The sequence below is a fragment of the Rhinatrema bivittatum genome, chromosome 7, assembly GCF_901001135.1.
Source record: "Rhinatrema bivittatum chromosome 7, aRhiBiv1.1, whole genome shotgun sequence".
Classification (NCBI taxonomy): Eukaryota; Metazoa; Chordata; class Amphibia; order Gymnophiona; family Rhinatrematidae; genus Rhinatrema; species Rhinatrema bivittatum.
The window spans coordinates 298,083,708-298,104,156 of NC_042621.1; the positions used below are offsets into that span (position 1 = coordinate 298,083,708).

Consider the following 20,449-nt stretch of genomic DNA (forward strand, 5'->3'; position numbering starts at 1 on the left):
AAGAGTACACTCAAACGGGACAGCCTAGGGGCCAAGGCAGCAGAGTTCAACAATAAGGCAGCCAAACCAGGATCAAAGAGCACAGCATGGAGTCAGGAAGCACCCCCCAGGAGATGACATAGAGCATGGAGGCCAAAGACCAGGAGAAGACACTGCAGCATGGAGGAAGCAGCATTCTGAGATGAGTTGAGAAAGCAGCATGGAGGAGACAGCATGATGAGATGAAACAGCAACATAGAAGTAGCAGCACGATGAAATGAGATGAGACACCATGAGAAGAGACAACAGCAAGACCCATGACTGGGGATTATATCAAGGAGGCTGGTGATTTGCGCCATTCGCTGAAATGTTATCGTGTTGCGTAGTGCATCAACACACGGTGCATACTGTCAGCACGTTGTGCATCATTTTACATAGTGCAGTTTGTTTTATGCGTGGTGCATTAAGTTTTTTGTTTATATATACCGACTTCCTGCAGTTTCCTCTTTGAGGGAGTGGAGTGGAGAGTTGGTGAGTGGATTAGTTGGGAGTAGGACCTTACAGATTTTGATTTCCTCGGTGTGTTGTCTTGTCTTTTGTTGTCATCTGTTTCCCTTTCCCTTGGTCTTTTGTCTTCTTTGTGTGAGTGAAAGTTTTTGTCAGTTTGTCCTGTTTGTCTGTGTTTGTGTCAGGAGGAGGAGTGGTGATGCTGAGGAGTGTTTGTTTATTAATACTTACTTGATTAATTGCAATTAATTACAAATATAGAACAAACCGAATGTATCAAACATCTGTTTTGTGGTTGTTGGGTTTTTTTTTGCTAAATTCAGTAATTCAAGCAAATATTGTTGGAGGGGATGTGGGCAGATAGGTGGTGGGAGTGTGGTGAAGTACACCTGTTCTGGCTGGAGGAGGTGAACCACATTACTAGGGTTTGTAAATAGAATTTTGTAGGTAATGTGTCTTTATTTCTTTTGGGAATATAGCCTAGCCGGTGGGAGATGCGAGGACACAGGAAACTTGTTGGACATTTGCTGCATGTGGATGGGTTCCCCTGATATTCAGCGGTGGGAGAGTAAAGTGGCAGATCTGCTCTGCAACCAGACAGAGGGTTATCAAACTATTTGGGGACCCAAATTAGACTTGGCGGGGAATGGATTTGGCTAATTAAGTTCGAGTTGCTATTAGACTCTAATGGAAAATACGAAGTAGATGATACTGCTTTTGTATAAGAGTCTCTGTTAATAATGTTCTGGTACACTTGCCAGTGAGAGATGAACCTGTTTCAGAACACTGTTATAATGTATTGGTGCCTGCTGGAAAAAAAAGAAAAAGTTAAAAATAAAAAAAATTGATAGTGCCACTTAACGGGATTTCTTTGAAGATATCTGGTTAAGTGGCAGGTTATCCAGCTCCATGTAAAACAAATGCCATTTAAGAAACATTTGGTGCATTTTGCAATTCAATTGCTAACCATTCTGTGATGAAAATAAAACTATTGCACCATGCAAGAATTGTGCTGTATGTCTTAATTTCTGCATTATATGCTTTTTTAGAGAAGTACCACTAATTGGCTGTAAATTTCCTCATGGCAGTTTGAAGGGCACAATATTTCCTCACATTTTTTGCTCCAGGAGAGTTTAATAGTAACAAGAAATAGGTTTAACGAGATGTGCAACATGATGAATAGATATGAATTTTTTCTTAAAGAGTTCTCGCGGGCTCTTGAAATACAAACCACCTCAATGCCCCCCCCTTCAAAAAAAAAAATCTATAGCACATGCATACTTTTATCAGTAAACTGATATTGCATTTCCTGGTGCAGAAGAGGAGTGCCTGCATCTTACTCCCACTGAATGCTGTTAGCATGCCGCCATCATGGAAATTTGGCAAATGGCATTTTATGATTTTGTTTTCATATAGCCGCACACAATGATGATGTAATTGATCAACGTTGAAGATACTGTAGTGTCCGTGAAATACTAGGGAAAATAATTATGATACTAGACATGTTGTACTGAATTAGCCTATACTTTGACCTGTAATGAAGGTTTTTTTGGACTCCCCTCCCCCCTTCTGAAGCCTAAAACTCCTCTATACCTTCATTCCCTATCCAGCTTTCAAAGTCAGATTTGCAGTCTGTAACTCTTTCTGATTGATAGAGCCCCGCTGCCTAGATATTAGGTTGACAGTTTTTGAGCATGTGATAGAACCACAGAGCATCACCCATTACAATCATCTCTCAGAGACTTTCACCGTTGCTTCCTCACACCTAGCCTGAGGCACATCTCCCACTGAGAATCAGGATTTCAAAAATAAACGCTTACTTGTAATATGTTTCATTTGCACAAACTTTCTTGCCATGTATACAATGCCTTTAATATAGTGCAATGTATAGAGTGAGTAGAGTTTTCTTTTATAGAAATGCATGGGTAAAACAGTTGAATATATTGATTTTTTTTTTTGCTCTTCCAGTGAATACATACCATCAAGAAAACCTAACAGAGAATGGCATCCCAGTTTTCTGGTTCACTGGTCCAGTTCTGTGGTGCTTTCTTATTATCATTGTACGTGGAACATGCTCTGTAGTTTAATAAGCATAAAACACACACATGTTTTATGAGTCTGTATTTTTTTTTAGGATCCAACACTTGGCTGGTCCCGGAGACACGGGGTGCAATTGTGCAAGGTGGATACGGGCACTCCAGCGTGTATGATGAAATGACCAAATCTATTTATGTTCATGGTGGATACAAAGCATTGCCGGGCAACAAGTATGGATTGGTAGATGACCTTTACCGATATGAAGTCAATACAAGGATATGGTATGCCAATTGGGAACTTTCATTGCATCATATAAAGAAGATAGACTGTGACAATTGTTTGCTTTTAATGACCTCTTTGATGGCAGAATCATTGTGCTCCCTATGGGGATTAAGAGTTTGCAGCATATAAAGGAAAGCTTAGCTGCTTCATTAGTATGTAAAGTGATCGGGAGTCTCCAGCTGATATTTGAGAAGTATAATTATCTCAGATTAAGTGGCTTATTAATAAATTGATCATCAGTTCATAAAACAGCATGGGGGAAGTGCATTGATTATGATAAATTAATAAAGTGGCTGAGCAAAGAAATGTTTGTTTGCCCCAATGCAACCATGAAGTTTGTTTATGTTGTTCAGGAACACTTTAATTACTGAACAAATCTGTGCTTGTGTGTTACAGGTTTCACTGCCAGGCTGCAAACATACAAACCAGACCTAGATAGCTTTCAGTTTTGAGACTGGGTGGTACCGAAACTTGTTTTTGACAAATGACTTGAATATTTAAAAAAAAATATATTTTCAGTATTATATGATTTGTAATACATATGGATTTGAATTTAAAATCCAGGACTTGGCCTTATTTTTGGCAGTTGCATGGTTAAGTTAACCTTTTCTGTCAAAGTTAAAATTGTTTACAGTGTATTTTAGAGAGTAGCCTTTTTCCTTTTTACTCAGAAGATACAGTATTTCTCCTAGGACAAAGAGGATGGTAGTCCTCACACATGGGTGACATCATCCGATGGAGCCCGGCATGGAAATCTTGTGTTAGAATTTCTAGAATCTTTGACTGGCACACTGAGCATGCCACTTATCCACGCGCCCATGTGGGGTCTCTATTCAGTATCATCTTTTCTGCTGAGCTGTCATCTCACGGTTGTGGAGCTCATGCTCTTTTTTTGCTTTGGAAAACATTTTTTTCCTGTGACTGGTCCCTCTCCATTCCTCCTGGCTTTAGTTAGCTGGCAGTGCGGTAAGCTTTTGCCTTCTGTGCGGTCAATTCCTAGTAGCGCCGACCTTCAGTGTCCGCCAGTCATCGACCATTCTCGGCCATCTTTTCGTCATGTCATTGTCGGGTTTTTGTTGTGATAAATTGCAGGAAGACCTTGTGAGACTGCAAAATTAGGCATCGAAAGGGCAGATGAAATTTAATGTGGATAAGTGCAAGGTGATGCATATAGGGAAAAATAACCCATGCTATAGCTACACAATGTTAGGTTCCATATTAGGTGCTACTACCCAAGAAAGAGATCTAGGCGTCATAGTGGATAATACATTGAAATCGTCGGCTCAGTGTGCTGCGGCAGTCAAAAAAGCAAACAATATTAGGAATTATTAGGAAGGGAATGGTGAATAAAATGGAAAATGTCATATTATCTCTGTATCGCTCCATGTTGAGAACACTCCTTGAATACAATTCTGGTTACCACATGTCAAAAAAGATAGTTGTGATGGAGAAGGTACAAAGGGGATGGAACAGCTCCCCTATGAGGAAAGGCTAAAGATGTTAGGACTGTTCAGCTTGGAGAAGAGACAGCTGAGGGGGGTATATGATAGAGGTGTTTAAAATCATGAACGGTCTAGATCATTAATTGGTTATTTACTCTTTCAGATAATAGAAGGACTAGGGTGCACTCCATGAAGTTATCATGTAGTACATTTAAAACTAATCGGAGAAAATTCTTTTTCACTCAACGCACAATTAAACTCTAGAATTTGTTGCCAGGGGATGTGGTTAGTGCAGTTAGTGTACCTGGATTTAAAAAAAGGTTTGGATAAATTCTTGGAGAAGTCCATTACCTGCTATTAATCAAGTTGACTGAGAAAATAGCCACTTCTTTTACTAGCATCATTAGCAATGGTTACATGGAATAGACTTAGTTTTTGGGTACTTGCCAGGTTCTTATGGCCTGGATTGGCCACTGTTGGAAACAGGATGCTGGGCTTGATGGACCCTTGGTCTGAACCAGTATGGCATGTTCTTATATTCTTATGTATTTCTCCCCAAAAATGCTGTATTCACCGTGAAACAAACAGTAAGAGAAATAGCTGTTTACTTCAATAGCTGAATTCACTCATTCATAATCTCGGAAGAATCTCTGTCTTCCTCCAATCCAGAGCCTCTCTGTTCTCTCCTAGACCTGCTCTTTTAATCCCCCATTCAGGAAAACACCCTTGGACCAGGATTCACTTCTGGGCTGTGCCTTATTGTGAAGCATGCTAAATGGCTTTTAAGGGGGTCTTGAAATACACTTCTTTACAGGGTCAGGGTACAAGGCTGGAGGTTAGTGGACTCAAGAGTAAGTTAAGGAAATATTTTTTCACAGACAGGGTGAAGGAATTCAAGAAGTGCAGATGATCCTTACTGGTGAGGAGGCAAAGTGAAAAGACTGGGATTAAATAGGGTCAGTAATATTACAGTAGGAAAGTAAAATGCCAAGACTCATTGAAGGCTTTGCAGTTGGTATCTGTCTGATTTCATTTTTCCGTATACAGTACATAAATATTAGTTAAGTAGGAAACTGATTGGGGAATGGGGATTGGATTGAAACATTTTCTTAGCCTGTTTATTAATGGACCAGCAGAGTTAAATTAGTGTGCCTGTAAACAATGTAAGGGTATAAGGCTCAGTTGCGTACCATTCTTACCACTGGTTATTACAAGCTTAAAGGTTAGCGGTATTTGAGGTCCATTTTGGACATGGCAGATTTTAGAACAGTTGTTCAAGCGTTTACTTTGTCGTCAGTGGATTATTGTAACTCACTATATGTGGGTTTACCCCAAAACCATTTGTGTGTTTTGCAGTTGTTGCAAAACTCCGCCGTGCGCTTAGTTACAAGCAGTCCAGTATGTCAACTTCTTTGGTTACCGTTTACGTTCCAGGTGAAACTTGAAATATTAATTAAGGGTTTTAAAGCTTTAAAAGGAAATATGCTTAAGTTTTCTCACAGGACAAGCAGGATGGTAGTCCTCAAATATGGGTGACGTCACAGGATGGAGCCCTGTACGGAAAACTTTTCTGTCAAAGTTTCTACAAAGCTTTGACTGACACTGGCACACTGAGTGCACTGAGCATGCTCAGCCTACAATTATCCCTGTGAGCCACAAGTGTCTCCATCAGTCTTCTTTTTTCCACTCTGCAGTAAGCATAGCGGTTAGGAGCTCTGTGAGAAATTCTAATACTTTTTCCTTACGGAAACACTTAAACTTTTACTTCACAAACACTTTTCCATGCACGGGGATCCCTTCGCGTACGTTTATTCGACACTTGGTGAGTACTATGCCCTGTTTTTTCGGTCTGTTCCTGTCACCTCCCTGGCCTGCCAACCGATTGCGGCCTTCCCTCTCCCTATGTTTTCAGTTACCCACACATAGCCTGCGAGTGTCCCTCTGTGACACTCTGCCTGGTTATTAGCACTAGTGGGACAGGGACTTCCACGGTTTCTGTTGCCGCCAGGGCCCCTGTTGATTTCAGGTCCTTCGATTTCCTCGGTACCCTCGCACAGTCGATGCCCCCATCGCTACCGTCTGTACCCCTTTCAGATCGTCCTGGATTCTTATATGCCATCGGTACCCCTCCCCCCGCGGTACTCTGATGTTGTCGGTCCCGGCATCGTTTCTATCAGTGCCATCCATGTTTTCATCCATGGCACTGATTTTTCCTTGGGTTTCTGTCAAAGTTTCTATACAGCTTTGATTGATACTGGCACACTGAGTGCACTGAGCATGCTCAGTCTGCAATTATCCCTGTGAACCACAGGTGTCTCCCTCAGTCTCTTCATATAGCTAAAAGCGCAAGCGAAACTAAAATAAAAGTGAAAACATATACAGATCCAACTCCACGGGGTGGCGGGTGGGCTTCGTGAGGACTAACATCCTGCTATCCTGTGAGAACACCTGTTACAGGTAAGCAACAATTGCTTTCTCACAGGACAAGGAGGATGGTAGTCTTCACATATGGGCGAGTACAGAGCTGAGGATGCCTGAGAGTGCACCAAATGTATTTATTTATTTATTTATTTATTTATTAATTAATTAACTTTTGATATACCGACATTCATAGGACATATCATGCTGGTTTACAATCAACTCTTGTAGCGAGGAAAGAGAAATTACAAAATGATAGGGGAAGGGAAGCAGGAATAGAAAAAGGAGAGAGGGGGTGGGTGAGAGCAAGCAGGGTTCCTGTCTGAGATCTGGGGGAATGGCATTCCCAGATGGCAGGTCCCGCTGTCAAGAAGGCTCGTTCTCTGGTGCTTGTACGCTGGGTGGATTTGGTTGTGGGGGCGAGCAAGGTTCCTTTGTAGGCTTCTCTGGCCCCACCCTCTGGAACGCAATGCCAGTAGAGATCAGATTACAAAACGATCTCAAAACCTTTAAGAAAAGTTTAAAAACATGGCTTTTTAAACAAGCATACTATAAAGAGACCGGAGAATAGAAAAAAAAGACAGGAATAGGCAGAAGAGCACCAATACACTGCACTACTCTCAGAATGTGCAACGCTATATCACCACAAACATAATTGTAAAATACATAGAATAAGAACTTTACCAGTTATTAGTACCGTAAAGGCTCACCTGGCCATGACCTACTTCACTTTTCAATTGATTGCTAGTTCTTTTGATATATTGTAACCGAACCTTTTGCGGCACCTGTTAGTATGTACTATGGCACGCACTCAATCATCTTAATTTATGTGCCAACATGTAAACCGTTGCGATGGTATTTAACTTAGCGACGGTATAGAAAAGATTTTAAATAAATAAAAAATAAATACAGTAGTGATACCTCTGGAATCTCCCTACATGCCAGTTAAAATAATTGAATAAACTCTGAGAAAGTGTCAACAGGGGCCACCTTCTGCATTACTTGCCAGAGACTGAGTTGTTTTGGAAGCTGCTCCCAGCTATGAATGTGGAGATGGCAGGAGGCGATCGATCTGTAGACTGTCTGCCCTTCTCAGAGACCAGTTCATCACTTAACTGGAGTTCTAATTTTAACTTTACTGTTCCGTTATTAATAAAAAATAAACCAAGAAAGGAGCAAAGGAAATGGTACCCCTCTTATCTGCTAGAAAAGAATTTCTTGTGCAGCCAATAGGAGGCACTATCATAAGAAGTTAACATTTAAATCTGACACTTTGAGATTTATCTCCTGGCAGGGGAGAGGCCATAGGTCAAAGTGCAATGGTAAAACATTGGAAACTGTTTGTTATCCCCCTTTGGTGGAAATAGGTCTTTCCTTTACAGAGCTGCCACAAATCAGCTAAGTCCCTTACTCCTTTGTTACTAAATTGCGACCTCAATTAACCTTCTTGTTGGAGTTTGCTGCCTCTGCTAGGCAGTTTCACGCTCTCAAAGTTTATTGTAATTTATGAGTGTTGCTGTGTCCCACTGCATCAACTGACCTTTAATTTTTTTTTCCTCCTCCGAGCCATTTCAAGATCAAGATCCATCTCTCTGAACATTTTCTTCTTTCATTTTAAGATTTGCCTTTGGCATCCCTGGCATCAGTGTAGGCTTTTAGGGTTTGCTGAGGGGGCAGCTTGCCGGAAATGCTAAGAAACATGTGAGCTTGATTTAACTACAGTGCCCTTTATTTTTAAATGCCATTAGCTTAAGGCGATCTGGCAACATTAGCAGAGCAATTTTTTTTCCTTCTCTGCCCCCTCCCCCCTCTGCCCAGTTCTCTCCATCTCAGTCCAATATACCAGAACCCCAGGATCCCTTACTTTCTCATACCTCTTGAGAGCTTAACAGAATTTGTTACACAATCTTAGAAACAGTTTTTCCAACGTGAGGGATTCCCTGCCTTGGCAGTGTTTCTAAATTAAAACCTGGCTTTATATTTCGGAAAGCATTTGGCAGCATTGTGCAAAATATTAGAGCTTTTTTTTTTTTTCTAGCTCAGGTTGTTCACCGAAAAAACAGACTTTTTAATAAGCATTCAAAGGCATTACATGAATGTGGCTAAATATCTTGTGAAAAAGAAGCTAATTATGATGGAGCAGATAATGCTAGCAGTTCTGTAATCAGTTAGTTTGAAGTTATTTTTAAAAGTAATTGCAAAGAAATATTTTGGTAGCAAGTGTAAAAGAAAGCTTGTTTGATAATCTGTCACCCCTCAGTGACACTGCTTTGCTTCCTCTAATGGCAGCTGGGATGCCAATAGCGTTTCTTATTGTGTAAGGAACTTAGGAGAATTGCTTGATCAAATTTGTTGTTTAAACCACAGGTAAAATTCATTATAAATCTGCTTTTTTCAAATTGAGGTTAGTGAGGAGGCCGAAAAATGTGTGGTTGATAGGATTTTCAAAAACTTTGGTAAAGACATTTATTATTACTTCACTTGATTACTGTAATTCAATTTGAGGGTCTTCCCAAGACACGGCTTTCAGTACTACTGTTGCAGAATACTGCTGCCTGGTGAATTATCCCCTGCATTCTATGAGATCATATTACTCAATAAGCCTTCACACGGTTAATGCAACTTCAACATTGCTCTCTGCTTCAACGACAAGGGGAAATGTGGAAAAGAGGATTTGCATTTAGATAACAACCAACAAGGACTGAACTACATAGTCTGGGTAAACAAATAAGCTTGGGTGTAGCTTGCTTATTGCGGCGCTTACTACCCTAAACCAGTTAAGCTTGATACTTCACTTTGAATGCATATACAGCATTGCTCTCTGCTTCAACGGCAGGGGGAAATGTGGAAAAGAGGATTTACATTCAGACAACATCCAACAAGGCATTGATCTGTGCAGTCTGGATAAACAAGCATCAGGGTAACTTGCTTGATGCGGCGGTTACTACCCTTAACCATTAAGCCTTATCATTTACCTTTGATACAACTCCAACATTACTCTCTGCATCGAAGGAAGGGGTTGGCAGGAAATTCGAATTAAACAGTTATCAACAAGGGCCCTGAACTTGGTGGTCGGTGAAACAGATATGTATGGGAATATAAGTGTGGGAGCTTGCTGGGCAGACTGGATGGGCCGTTTGGTCTTTTTTCTGCCATCATTTCTATGTTTCTATGTTAAAACCCTACTTGCTGCTGGGTGCTCTGCACAGGGTTGAGAAGACCTAGGCTATGCAGTAGGTTTTGGCAAATGTACAGAAAAAATTTCCCCGATAGTACATCCATGCTATTTTTCTGCAGGTAAACCTGAAAATGCAATAGCTAAATAGTGTGAGCACATTAGCTAGCACTGGGGAAGCCAAATAATGTGTACAAGTTAAACTGAGTATGATCAGTTTTCTATTCCTCAAGTCTCTGTCCCCTTGCTGCAAATCTGTAGAAAATTTAGCTTGGCATATGGAGCTGCTGCTTAGCGTTGAGGACAGAAGTGGGAAAGCATCCAGGACTCAGAAGAGGAGATGAATAAAAGAGATAAAACTTCTAGAAGAGTTAAAACCAGACCTAAAACATACATCTCAAATGTCTGTCAAGGAGACAGAATATACAGAAAAGGAGGAGACGAGTGCAGCCTGCCCAACACCTCCAATTATTAATCGTCTTCTATCTTTTCACTTTTTTGCAGCTAAGAATTATTTGGGTTTATCCCATGTCCTCTTGAAGGACATTACTGACTTCAAGATGGCATGGAATAGGTACAAAGAACTCCTAGTTGCAAAAAGGTGGAGATAGCAAAAGAAGCAGTTGGCTCTGTCTGTAGGTTGCAAGTAGAGCAAAAACACAAGTCCTAGTGGAAACACAGATGCTAATGTAATAGACTGTCTGTTAGGCTACGTGCACCCTCTAGAGAGGCCATGGAGACCTAAGAGGGCAGATGTTTGGGCAATAGCCATACTGGTGTTGGTGGCTGATTGGATTTGTGGTTAGTCATGGAAGGGGAGAATGTGAACAAATTAGGGTATCTTGCATGTTCAGCTACCAAGGAAGATGGCAAAAATTGTCCATTTCTGGATCCCAACACCTTTCTGCTCCATAGCTATCTCATTGGTGATATTACAGTTGGATTACTCTGATAGCCTCTCTGAGTGGCTCATGTATAGGCTGTAAGTAGTGCAGAATGTTACAGCCAGAGTGGTATGTAAATGTTCAGAGCATACCTTGATGGTTCCAGTTTTTTATGACCATTGCATTGGCTACCAGTTCAGGCATGAATACATTCAAAATACTAATACTGCCTTTTTGAGTTATCAGGGAGAATGGCCCGCTTTACCTCAGGGGTAAATTGGCTTACTATGTCCCTAAATGCCAGTTGCGGCCTAGCCAAGAGGCATTGTTTGCTATTCTTGCTCTGAAAGATATTTGCTGAATGTGACTAAGAGTTAAGACCTTTTTCCAGCAGTAGCCCTCACCCTTTGGAATGGCCTGCTTCTAGAGATCTATTTGAAACAGAATTATTGCACCTTCCTGAAAAAGATGATGATATGGATTTTTAATGGAGCTAAGTGGGTGTGAACGGGTTAAGGGAAGGGCTGCAATGAAGGGTAGCAGGCTGCAGTTTAAATGGCGAGTGTTGGTTAGCGGTATGGTAAGTCTGGCATTGGCTGATGTTAAGCATTGAGGCAAATTGAGTTTATTTTGTTTTATGTATTATGCATTTTTAAATCAGTTTGTACATTGCTTTGGGTAATCTCTAAGAGGCATGGGAATGTAGTTTGGAAATATGATCAATAAATAAGGAGCAATATCCTACAGGTAGTTGTATTTTATGGCCTGCAATTGGCACATGCCCTTGGTAATGTGAACAAGAATAACTGGGCAGACTGGATGGGCTTGTTGGTCTTTTTCTGCCATCTACTATGTTGCTATGTGAATATTTATTTATTTATTTATTTGCGATTTTTATATACCGATGTTCATTTCAAAAAGAGATATCACATCGGTTTACAATAAGGTACAATAGGCAATTCACTATCCCCTAAAAGGGCTTACAATCTAAAATTTTTGTACCTGAGGCTAAGATTACAAAAATAAAATCATCAAAATCAAAGTTCTTAACAATTAAGCAAAAGGTTTAACAAGGAGCATATTAAACAAATAACACAAAGGGGTGCACAAAGGGGAGTGCCCCTTTGTCGCACCCCTTCGGCACGCGGCGCCTGCTGGCTTGGCGCCTTTCAAACTGCCTGGATCCTCTTGCGATGATGTCAGGGGAGGGGGCAGGTCTCAGAATCATGGCTTTCCCCACAGAAATCTCTTCTCAGTTTCAAAGGCAGTTTTTTCAATTTTTTTTTTTTTTTTGTCTTTTTACCTTGGATGTTAGCTGTTACAAGGTGATCAGCACTGGTGGGTAGCCCTCCCCATCACAAGCGCCTGCTGGCTTGGCGCCTTTCAAACTGCCCGGATCCGTTTGCGATGATGTCAGGGTATTTATTAATATATTTATTAATATTTATTTATGAATATGTATTTGAGCAGGGAAGGGATGACATCCTGGAGGTTGTGCCCCTCATTTAGAAAGTCAGACCCATAACATCAGACATCATCTAGTCGGGAGAGTCTACAGGGAGGAGAAAAAGAGGAAGACTGATATAAGATGGTGTTTTGGCCAGCCCTAGCACATACATCCCTTTGATGCCATGGAGGGTAATCTGTCAGCCTGTTTTTCAGATGGCACAGTTATACAAGCATCCTAATTATATAAGCACCCTGTAATGTCGGTGCCAGGGTCCGCCTTTGCCCTGGTGGTGCCCTCTGCAGGCAATTGAAAGATATTTGTGGGGGAGAGCCTAATATAGGCCTTGCTGAGGCTGTAACCACAAGAATGTCATAGTCTGGGAGGACCTCAGAACTCTATGAAAAGAGCTCTGCATTCAACTGTAAAGAATTGCTGACCTTAAGCCCTCCTCTCAGGCCACTGTTTTTGAACTAGATTCAGAACATCTGTAGTTATCTTTGGATTTATGAACCATATCAAGGATAGCTTTTTTTTTTTTGAGGATGTTTAATCATCTGTTTTTTTTTTTTTTTTTAATGGCCATTACACTATCATATCTCCAGTGGGTCTTGGCGGCAGGATGTTAAACCCCCCCCCCCCTCCCATTCAATAGGTTTCCATCCAATAGGCCAAGAAGAAATAATTCTTAGCTCATATGTTAAAAAAACTAAAACCACTTTTGTTGCCATCAGACTTCAGAACGGTAACACAAGCTTTAATATTATCAAACCTGGACTATTGTAACGCAATATACATTGGACTTCCACTATCATCTTTACATCCACTTCAGCTTATCCAGAATGCTACTGCTAGACTGATATTCAACCTTTCAAAAAGAGAACACATTTCTCCAATACTACAACATTTACATTGGCTTCCCATTACTCACCGTATAAAATACAAGATCTTAACCACTATTCACAATTTACTTTATAACCCTAATTCTGTATGGCTTTGTTCTATGCTACACATATATAAACCAACAAGACAACTTCGATCTACCGATAAATGTTTACTAGAAATACAGTCAGTCAGATCCACCAGCCTAGCCCTAACAAGGAAAAGAGCTTTTTCAGTTTTTGGCCCATCTCTGTGGAACTCAATACCAGACAATATCCGGATGACACCTAACCGAAACGAATTCAAAAAGCTGGTTAAAACTTTTCTATTCAACGATGCATACAATTACAGTACTATCACCTAAATAAATATCCTGAATTATCCATATCCGTTCGACACTTGCTATGAAAGAATTATTTTATTTTATTTTTATGTATGTGAATTATGTTTGTTATATACTTAAATTTGTTTTATTATGTATGTAAACTTGTAAACCGTCAAGACGGACATGTAAGTGACCCCATGTGCGGTATATAAAAAACTTTTAAATAAATAAATAAATAAATAGTTCAGAATTTGTGGTTGACTGTATTATGATCTCAGAAGATGGTATGAAAGGAGAGATTTTCCTACTAAGGCCAAAAGCCCATTAAGGACAGTAATGATTACCACAATTATGCCATTTGATATTCATTTGTGAAATGGACCTTTATTAGAGACAGTAAAACCATTGTGCTTTCTACTAGGAACGTGCAGCCAGAAAATATTTGTTTTTATTTTCATTTTTTTTAATTTTATTATTTGATTTGGTTCATTTTCATTTAGTATACACTAACTCTTAGTGTGCATTTAAATGAAAAAAATAAATGCACATCTCTACTTTCTACATTGTGGGGTGTACAGTGGTTGTTGCAGTAGTCAAGAGAAGTCAGCAAAAAAGCTTGAACAACTGTTATGAAGTCATTACTCATCAAAATATATTTGACATGCCATAATATTCTCAATTTAAAAATACAGATCTTAATATTGAACTAATCTGTTGTTTAAAAGAGATACATGAGTCAAATTGAATGCCCAAATTTCTAATAGAATCAGAAAATGTTATTGGAGTACATCAGTTGACAAATTACAGCCATCAAAACTGCATGGTGAGCCAGATCTCATAAATCACACAGCCTCTGTCTTAGTAAGATTTAACAGCAAATTATTGCTAATCATCCATTTGTTTACATCAGTTATACAGTGTTTGGCCAAATCCAATGAGTGAATCAAATTATTTATTTTGAATAATTTTTTTATTCGCTTATAACAGATCCACTGTGCTAAGAAGAATACAACAAATAAAATTACATAATATAAAGATGACAATATTTAAAACATCTGAATAGTAACATCAAATTAAATCTCAATAGATAACATTACAACCAAATGCTTTGTAATAAAGAAAAGCTTTTAAATGCTTACGGAAAATACAGTAATCATTTATAGAGCACAGTGATTCAGGAAGTTGATTCCAAAGAGTTGGTCCTATGATTGAGAAGGCTCTTATTTATTTAAAACTTTTTTTATACCGACATTCATTTTCATATCACATCGGTTTACAATTAACGGGGTAAAATAGAACAAGATTTAGAAGGAGAAAATACAAGTTACATGTAACAGGGAGATGAAGGAACAAGTTGGGCGGAGTAGAGGAAAAACAGGGTCCAGTGGAGATTGGAATAAGCGAAACTATATGCAATTATGTATAATCAAAGATTCACCGAAAAAACTTAAAATAGCTTAGGTTTCTAGGTTCTTTGGCCCGGGAGGGGGGGGGGGGGGGGGGGTGAGAGGAGGCCTGTTGGGAGAGCGTAGGGTGAGAGCGTTAATTATGTATAGGCCAACTTGAATCTCTTGTCCTGATAATTTGTAAATGGCTATTTTATAGGTGGAATAGTCAAAAGGGCCCCTGGGAATGCAGTGGCCTGACTGGAGAGTACAAATTCACAAAATTGTTCAGATAACATGGCTTATTAAATTTTAAAGTATTATGTACCAATGATAAAATTTTAAATTTGAGATGTTTTTTCAGTGGGAGCTAATGTAAATTCTGCAAAAGAGAGTTAACATGCTCCCAAGGTGCACTTTTCATTACAAACAAGCTGCTGAATTTTGCAGAATTTGGTGTGTGGGTAAATAGGAACCAGGAGACCAGGGTTCGAGTCCCGCTGTCGCTCCTTGTGACCTTGGGCAAGTCACTTTACCTTCCATTGCCTCAGGTACAAACTTAGATTGTAAGCCCTCTGGGGATAGAGAGATACCTACAGTACCTGAATGTAAATCGATGTGATATCTCAGATCGAATGTCGGTATATAACAAATAATAAATAAAACTATATATAATGGGATACAGTAGTCCGAGGTGGTCAGCAAAAATGATTGAATAACTATCCTGAAATCACAATGCTCAAGAATGTAACGAAAATGGCGACGCATCCATAATTTATAATAACCACCCTTTAACACAGATTGAATTTGTGATTTAAAACTCAAATGTATATCATAAAGGAATCCAAGATTCCTAACCATTTATGATAGTTAAACATGGTAAGATGTCTTTTAAGGTGGATAGAATAGATGAATGGCATTGAGAAAGATCTATAGTTTGTGTACATGAAAAATTTGAATCCCAATTGTTCAATCAAAAAGCAGAGCAGAGAAACATAAACATTAAAAAGTGCGGCAGGTAAAATAGACTCTTGGGGGACCCCATGTTGCAATTTAAACTATTTAGAAGAGGTATCATCAAACCATACTTTTTGTTCTCTGTCCAAAAGGTAAGAAGCAAACTATTTATAAATAGCCCCTCTTATATCTAGGGTTTACTGTCGATTTAATAATATTTGATGACTTAGTGTCACATGCTATCAAGATATAAAACAAAAAACAACTTTGTAAAATCATTTTTCTCAAACTCCCTTAACAGATAATCATTCGCAGACAGTAATAAAGTTTCGGTGCTATGTTTCTTATGAAATCTACATTGAAAGGTATGTAGCACATTGTTCACCGAAAGAAAATCAGTGAACTGGGAATATGCCACTTTTTCTAATAACGTTCCTAACATACATACCCCTAAATTTATCAAAATGCTATAAATATAGCGTAAATAGCGCCCGTGATAAATGAGGCGGGGTCAGACTAATTTTATTGGTCCCGCATCACATAGGTAATTTCCGCAAGTCATGATACATTTATCACACCTGCGCTATTTTTCGCTTCATGGGTGCTTACCAGGAAAAGGTATTTTATTGCATATGCTGTTCAGGAGAGAGAGAGAGCGCGCCGTTACTCTCTGTTTATACCACTGGAAGTGGGGGCACTTTTAGCTTGGGGTGGGGTTTTGGGGGATGGGTTTACATACATAGTAGGAAGTTCGAACAGCAAAGTACACATCACTGAAGATTTTCTGGCTTTCCTACCTAGATTCAAGCTAGCTAGGTAGAGAGTTCATTGTACAAATCAATTCCTTTTGTACCTTTTATCAATTGAAATGTCAGAAAATTTTCAGTGATGTGTACTTTCCTGTTCTTACCTTCTACTATGTATGTAACCCCCCCCCCCAAAAAAAAAACTACCCCTCCCCCAAACTCCACTCTGAGTTAAAAATGCCCCCCTGTTGCAGTGGTATAAATAGAGAATAACATATTGATGCCCATGTAAAGTCTCACTCTCTCTCTCTCTTGCTTGAAAGGCATACACAATAAAAATCCTTTTCCCGGTAACCCACAGAAAGGTGTAGTTATTTCTGGTGTTAAAACTCGCGTTGCTGTGCATTTCTGTATCGAATTTGTCGTTAGGAGCTGCTCATTTCCTTATCAAATGTCACATTTGCATACTAATGTGTATTGTGCTATTTATCGCATGTGTTAAAGCCTTAAGGCCTTAACGCGAAATGATAAATGATCCTGATAGATTGGAAATAAGTCAGGAGCTAGATGCACTGTCTGATATTGAATGATCTTTTTTTCAAAGCAGGTTGAATGAGGGCTTGTTTTAATATCTAGGGGACTAACCCTTCAACTAGGAATCCATTAATCAAAGTGGTCAAGATCTCTTTAAAATCAGCCCGCAATAAACAAATTACTGAGAGGGGGCAAGGATCTAAAGACTTAACAGAAATCTTCAGGGGAGGAGTCAAGATGGCGGCATAATGACTCACCTCAGTGTTTGTGTGTCTTGTTTCTTCTGAAAAATTATGCCTTCTAAGCGTAAGGGTTGCCTGGGGATTTTCCTGTCTGAATTGGCTTCCTTTTTGCCTGGAAGACAAACGCTCGATTCAGTGGTGAGCCATTCTGCAGAGACTATACAGCGGGCTGTGCCCGATGGAGCTTGTACAGGGAGATCTGGACTCCTGTGGCTTGAATGTCACTTTTTCACCCCCTGTGCATCACCTTCCAAGGTAGCCTGCAGTGCCGGGATCCCTGCTCACTGGCCAGTTGACGGTCAATGACATCGTAGGTGCCAGTGTAGAGGGGAGCAGGACCCCAGATGGTTTCACTGCAGGAAGGAGGAGCCGCTGAAGCAAGCAGAGTGCAATGTGACAAAGTTCTGCTGGATTTAACTGGGAGAGGCTTCAGCTTTCAAGTAAATCTTTATCACTGCTGGTAAGACCCTTGGAGGTTTCTTTAGATATTTGGTCTGTGCTCACTAGAGTGGATTCTGTATTTCTAACTGTTCTTCCGATATTGGTCTGTTAGTTAAAGGAGTTGCTGAAATGTGTAAATCTCAAACAGATATCAAAGCTTTAAATGAAAAGGTTGAAACCATATCAGCAAAAGTCCCGTCGATTCAGAAGTTAAATGTGGCTTTGATTCAGGATAAAAGTTTGATCCCTAGGAAAACAGAGAAATTGGAAAACCATGCTAGACACTTACATTTAAGATTTTTAAATTTTTCTATGACTTCTTTTTTTATCTCCATGAGATTTGTTAAAGAAATATTGTTTGGAAATTCTTGGAATCTCTGAGGCCAATTTTCAGTTTTTGAATAGTCTTTTTTTTCTACCATCAGGATCTCGACCAAGAGGAATTCTTGATCTATCTGAAATTTTAAATGTTCAGCTTCAAGCCTTGGACATTTCCACCTTTCTAAATACTTCTGAGGTTGCTATTGAAGAAAGTGGGACTCTTGTATCATTTGTGTTTGAACAGGATATGAATTTGGTTGTGAAAATGTTTTTTTTTTTTTTTTTTAAATTTATTTTTTATTAAGTATATTAATTACATTGAAATATACAGAAATTTATTTATAATTATACACCAAAATACATAAAATGCAATAGAAATTTACTTATACATTTCTGAACTACATAGAATATTTTTAGAAATATTGAAACCTACTAAACAAAACAAAATTCTGAGCAGATTAAACTTGGAAATATCACATCATTTTGTGTCAACTGCTTCTTACTTTATTTTATGCCCCCACTAAGGATATCCTAGGGTAAGGAATCCAAATACTTGCGCAACTGTTCAGGCTGATTAAACATAAATTTTGAATTCTGATACTCAACTATACAACGGCATGGAAAACGTAAAAAGAATTTTGCTCCTTTTTGGATAACCTTTTCACGCAATGCTATAAACTCCTTCCTTCTACTTTGTGTACTAAACGGAATATCCGGAAAGATTCTTACTGGGAAGCCATGAAAGTTTAATTTTTTATATTTAAAATATATTCTAAATACCTGATCTCTCTCTGCCATGTCTACAAATTGAACTATCAAGGTAGCTCTCATTTTGATTTCCATCTCTGAAGATTTTTCTAAGAGGTCCGATAGATTTATATCTTCCCTCAGTTCTCCCTGTTCTTGATTTTCTGCCATATTAGTAAACTGAGTGGTATAATATATTCCAGACAACATAGGTATTTCTTTATCTGTATATTTTAGTATACTCCTGAGGTAACTTTTGAAAAGTTCCTTTGGAGATAACAGGTGAGTTCTGGGGAAGTTCAAAATCCTCAGGTTAACCCTTTTAAACTGATTTTCTAGTTGTTCCATTTTATCTATTTGTAGTTTTTCAGATTTGATCAAACTAACCTGTATTTTCTCAATCTCACTTATTTTTGTTGTTATATTATTAACTGACCCATCTAGTTTTTCAATATTTGTTTGTACCACTAAGTTCTTATTTATACCATCCTGTACAATTTTTGCAAGATCATCCAACGATTTTTGCATCAAGAATATCATTTGTCCAATTTCCTCTAGGGTAAATTTCCTAGGAGTTATCACTTTTATTCCTTCCATCAGTTGTGCATTGGGTCCCAATAGCCCTTTGTCCTTAGTCTCCATTTCAGGATTCACAATCTGCTTAAGTATACTCAACTTAGGATCTTCAAAAGAAGTCTCTCCTCCTCCCTTTCCTGTTGGTGGTTCTGGAGTAGAGGGAGCTTCAGGACTTAACGAGATCTCATAAGTCAGGGAGGACTGGTTCTGCTCACAACCAAGACCTCCAGCGACTTCCCTCCTGGCGAATCTAAAGCAGTTTTCCCAAAGAGGTCATACACACTTGGTTGAATCCCACTCACAGTGGGTGTAGATGTCGATACTCTCCCCTTTCTCTTGGTATGAGGCATACCAGAAAGGGGATTTACCAAGTAGAAAGAAATAGAAAAAGTACCTTAGAAAACTGAAGTCCTCCTTGGGGACACAAGAATTAGTTGTTTTCGGTTTCAATGGCTGCTGTGATGGAAATCAAGATATTCCTCCACACTCTCCCGGCGGATCCCGGCGAATCCTGGCGAAGCCGGGCAAAGCCGCGTGCCCCTTAGGCGTGCGGCTTTGGCGAAGCGCCGACGGCGGGGCGCCGTATAGACGCCGCTGTTATTGGCGTCTGTTCAGGCTCCTCCCACGACCGTCAGGAGCCAGCTGGTGATTAGCAGGGAAATTCAAGCAGAGTTAGCAAATGCTGCCTCTAAGAAAAAGTCCACAGCAAGCACTGCTCACCCGATGGACGCCGCTGTTATTGGCGTCTGTTCAGGCTCCTCCCACGACCGTCAGGAGCCAGCTGGTGATTAGCAGGGAAATTCAAGCAGAGTTAGCAAATGCTGCCTCTAAGAAAAAGTCCACAGCAAGCCAAAATGTTTTTTCGCAAATCTCAGGATTTATTTTTTGAATAAAAAGGTGGATATATCCTGATGTATGTAAAACTACTCAGGATAGGAGAAAATTGTTTCTTGCCATGCACCAAGAAGTGTTAACCTTTGGGAGTTACATTTCTTCTTAGATACCCCTGCAAATGTATTATTAAATATCTCGGAATTAGATACCAATTTTTTTTTTCCTCTGACCAGTTACATTTCTTTCTTGACCAAAAGCAAGTGATTGTGAGCACACCTGTTAAATCTA

The 20,449-nt window shown here is 39.4% G+C and overlaps 1 protein-coding gene across 3 annotated transcripts in view; it reads left to right on the top strand.

The window, feature by feature from the left end:
- The window catches only part of ATRNL1 (attractin like 1), a 2,205,421-nt gene that overhangs the window by 485,006 nt on the left and 1,699,966 nt on the right, over positions 1 to 20,449 (top strand). For all 3 annotated transcript variants that reach the window (XM_029610472.1, XM_029610473.1, XM_029610474.1), the window contains exon 9: positions 2,621 to 2,804. In XM_029610472.1, coding sequence (XP_029466332.1) covers positions 2,621 to 2,804 — 184 coding nt within the window. The remainder of the gene's footprint in view (positions 1 to 2,620; positions 2,805 to 20,449) is intronic.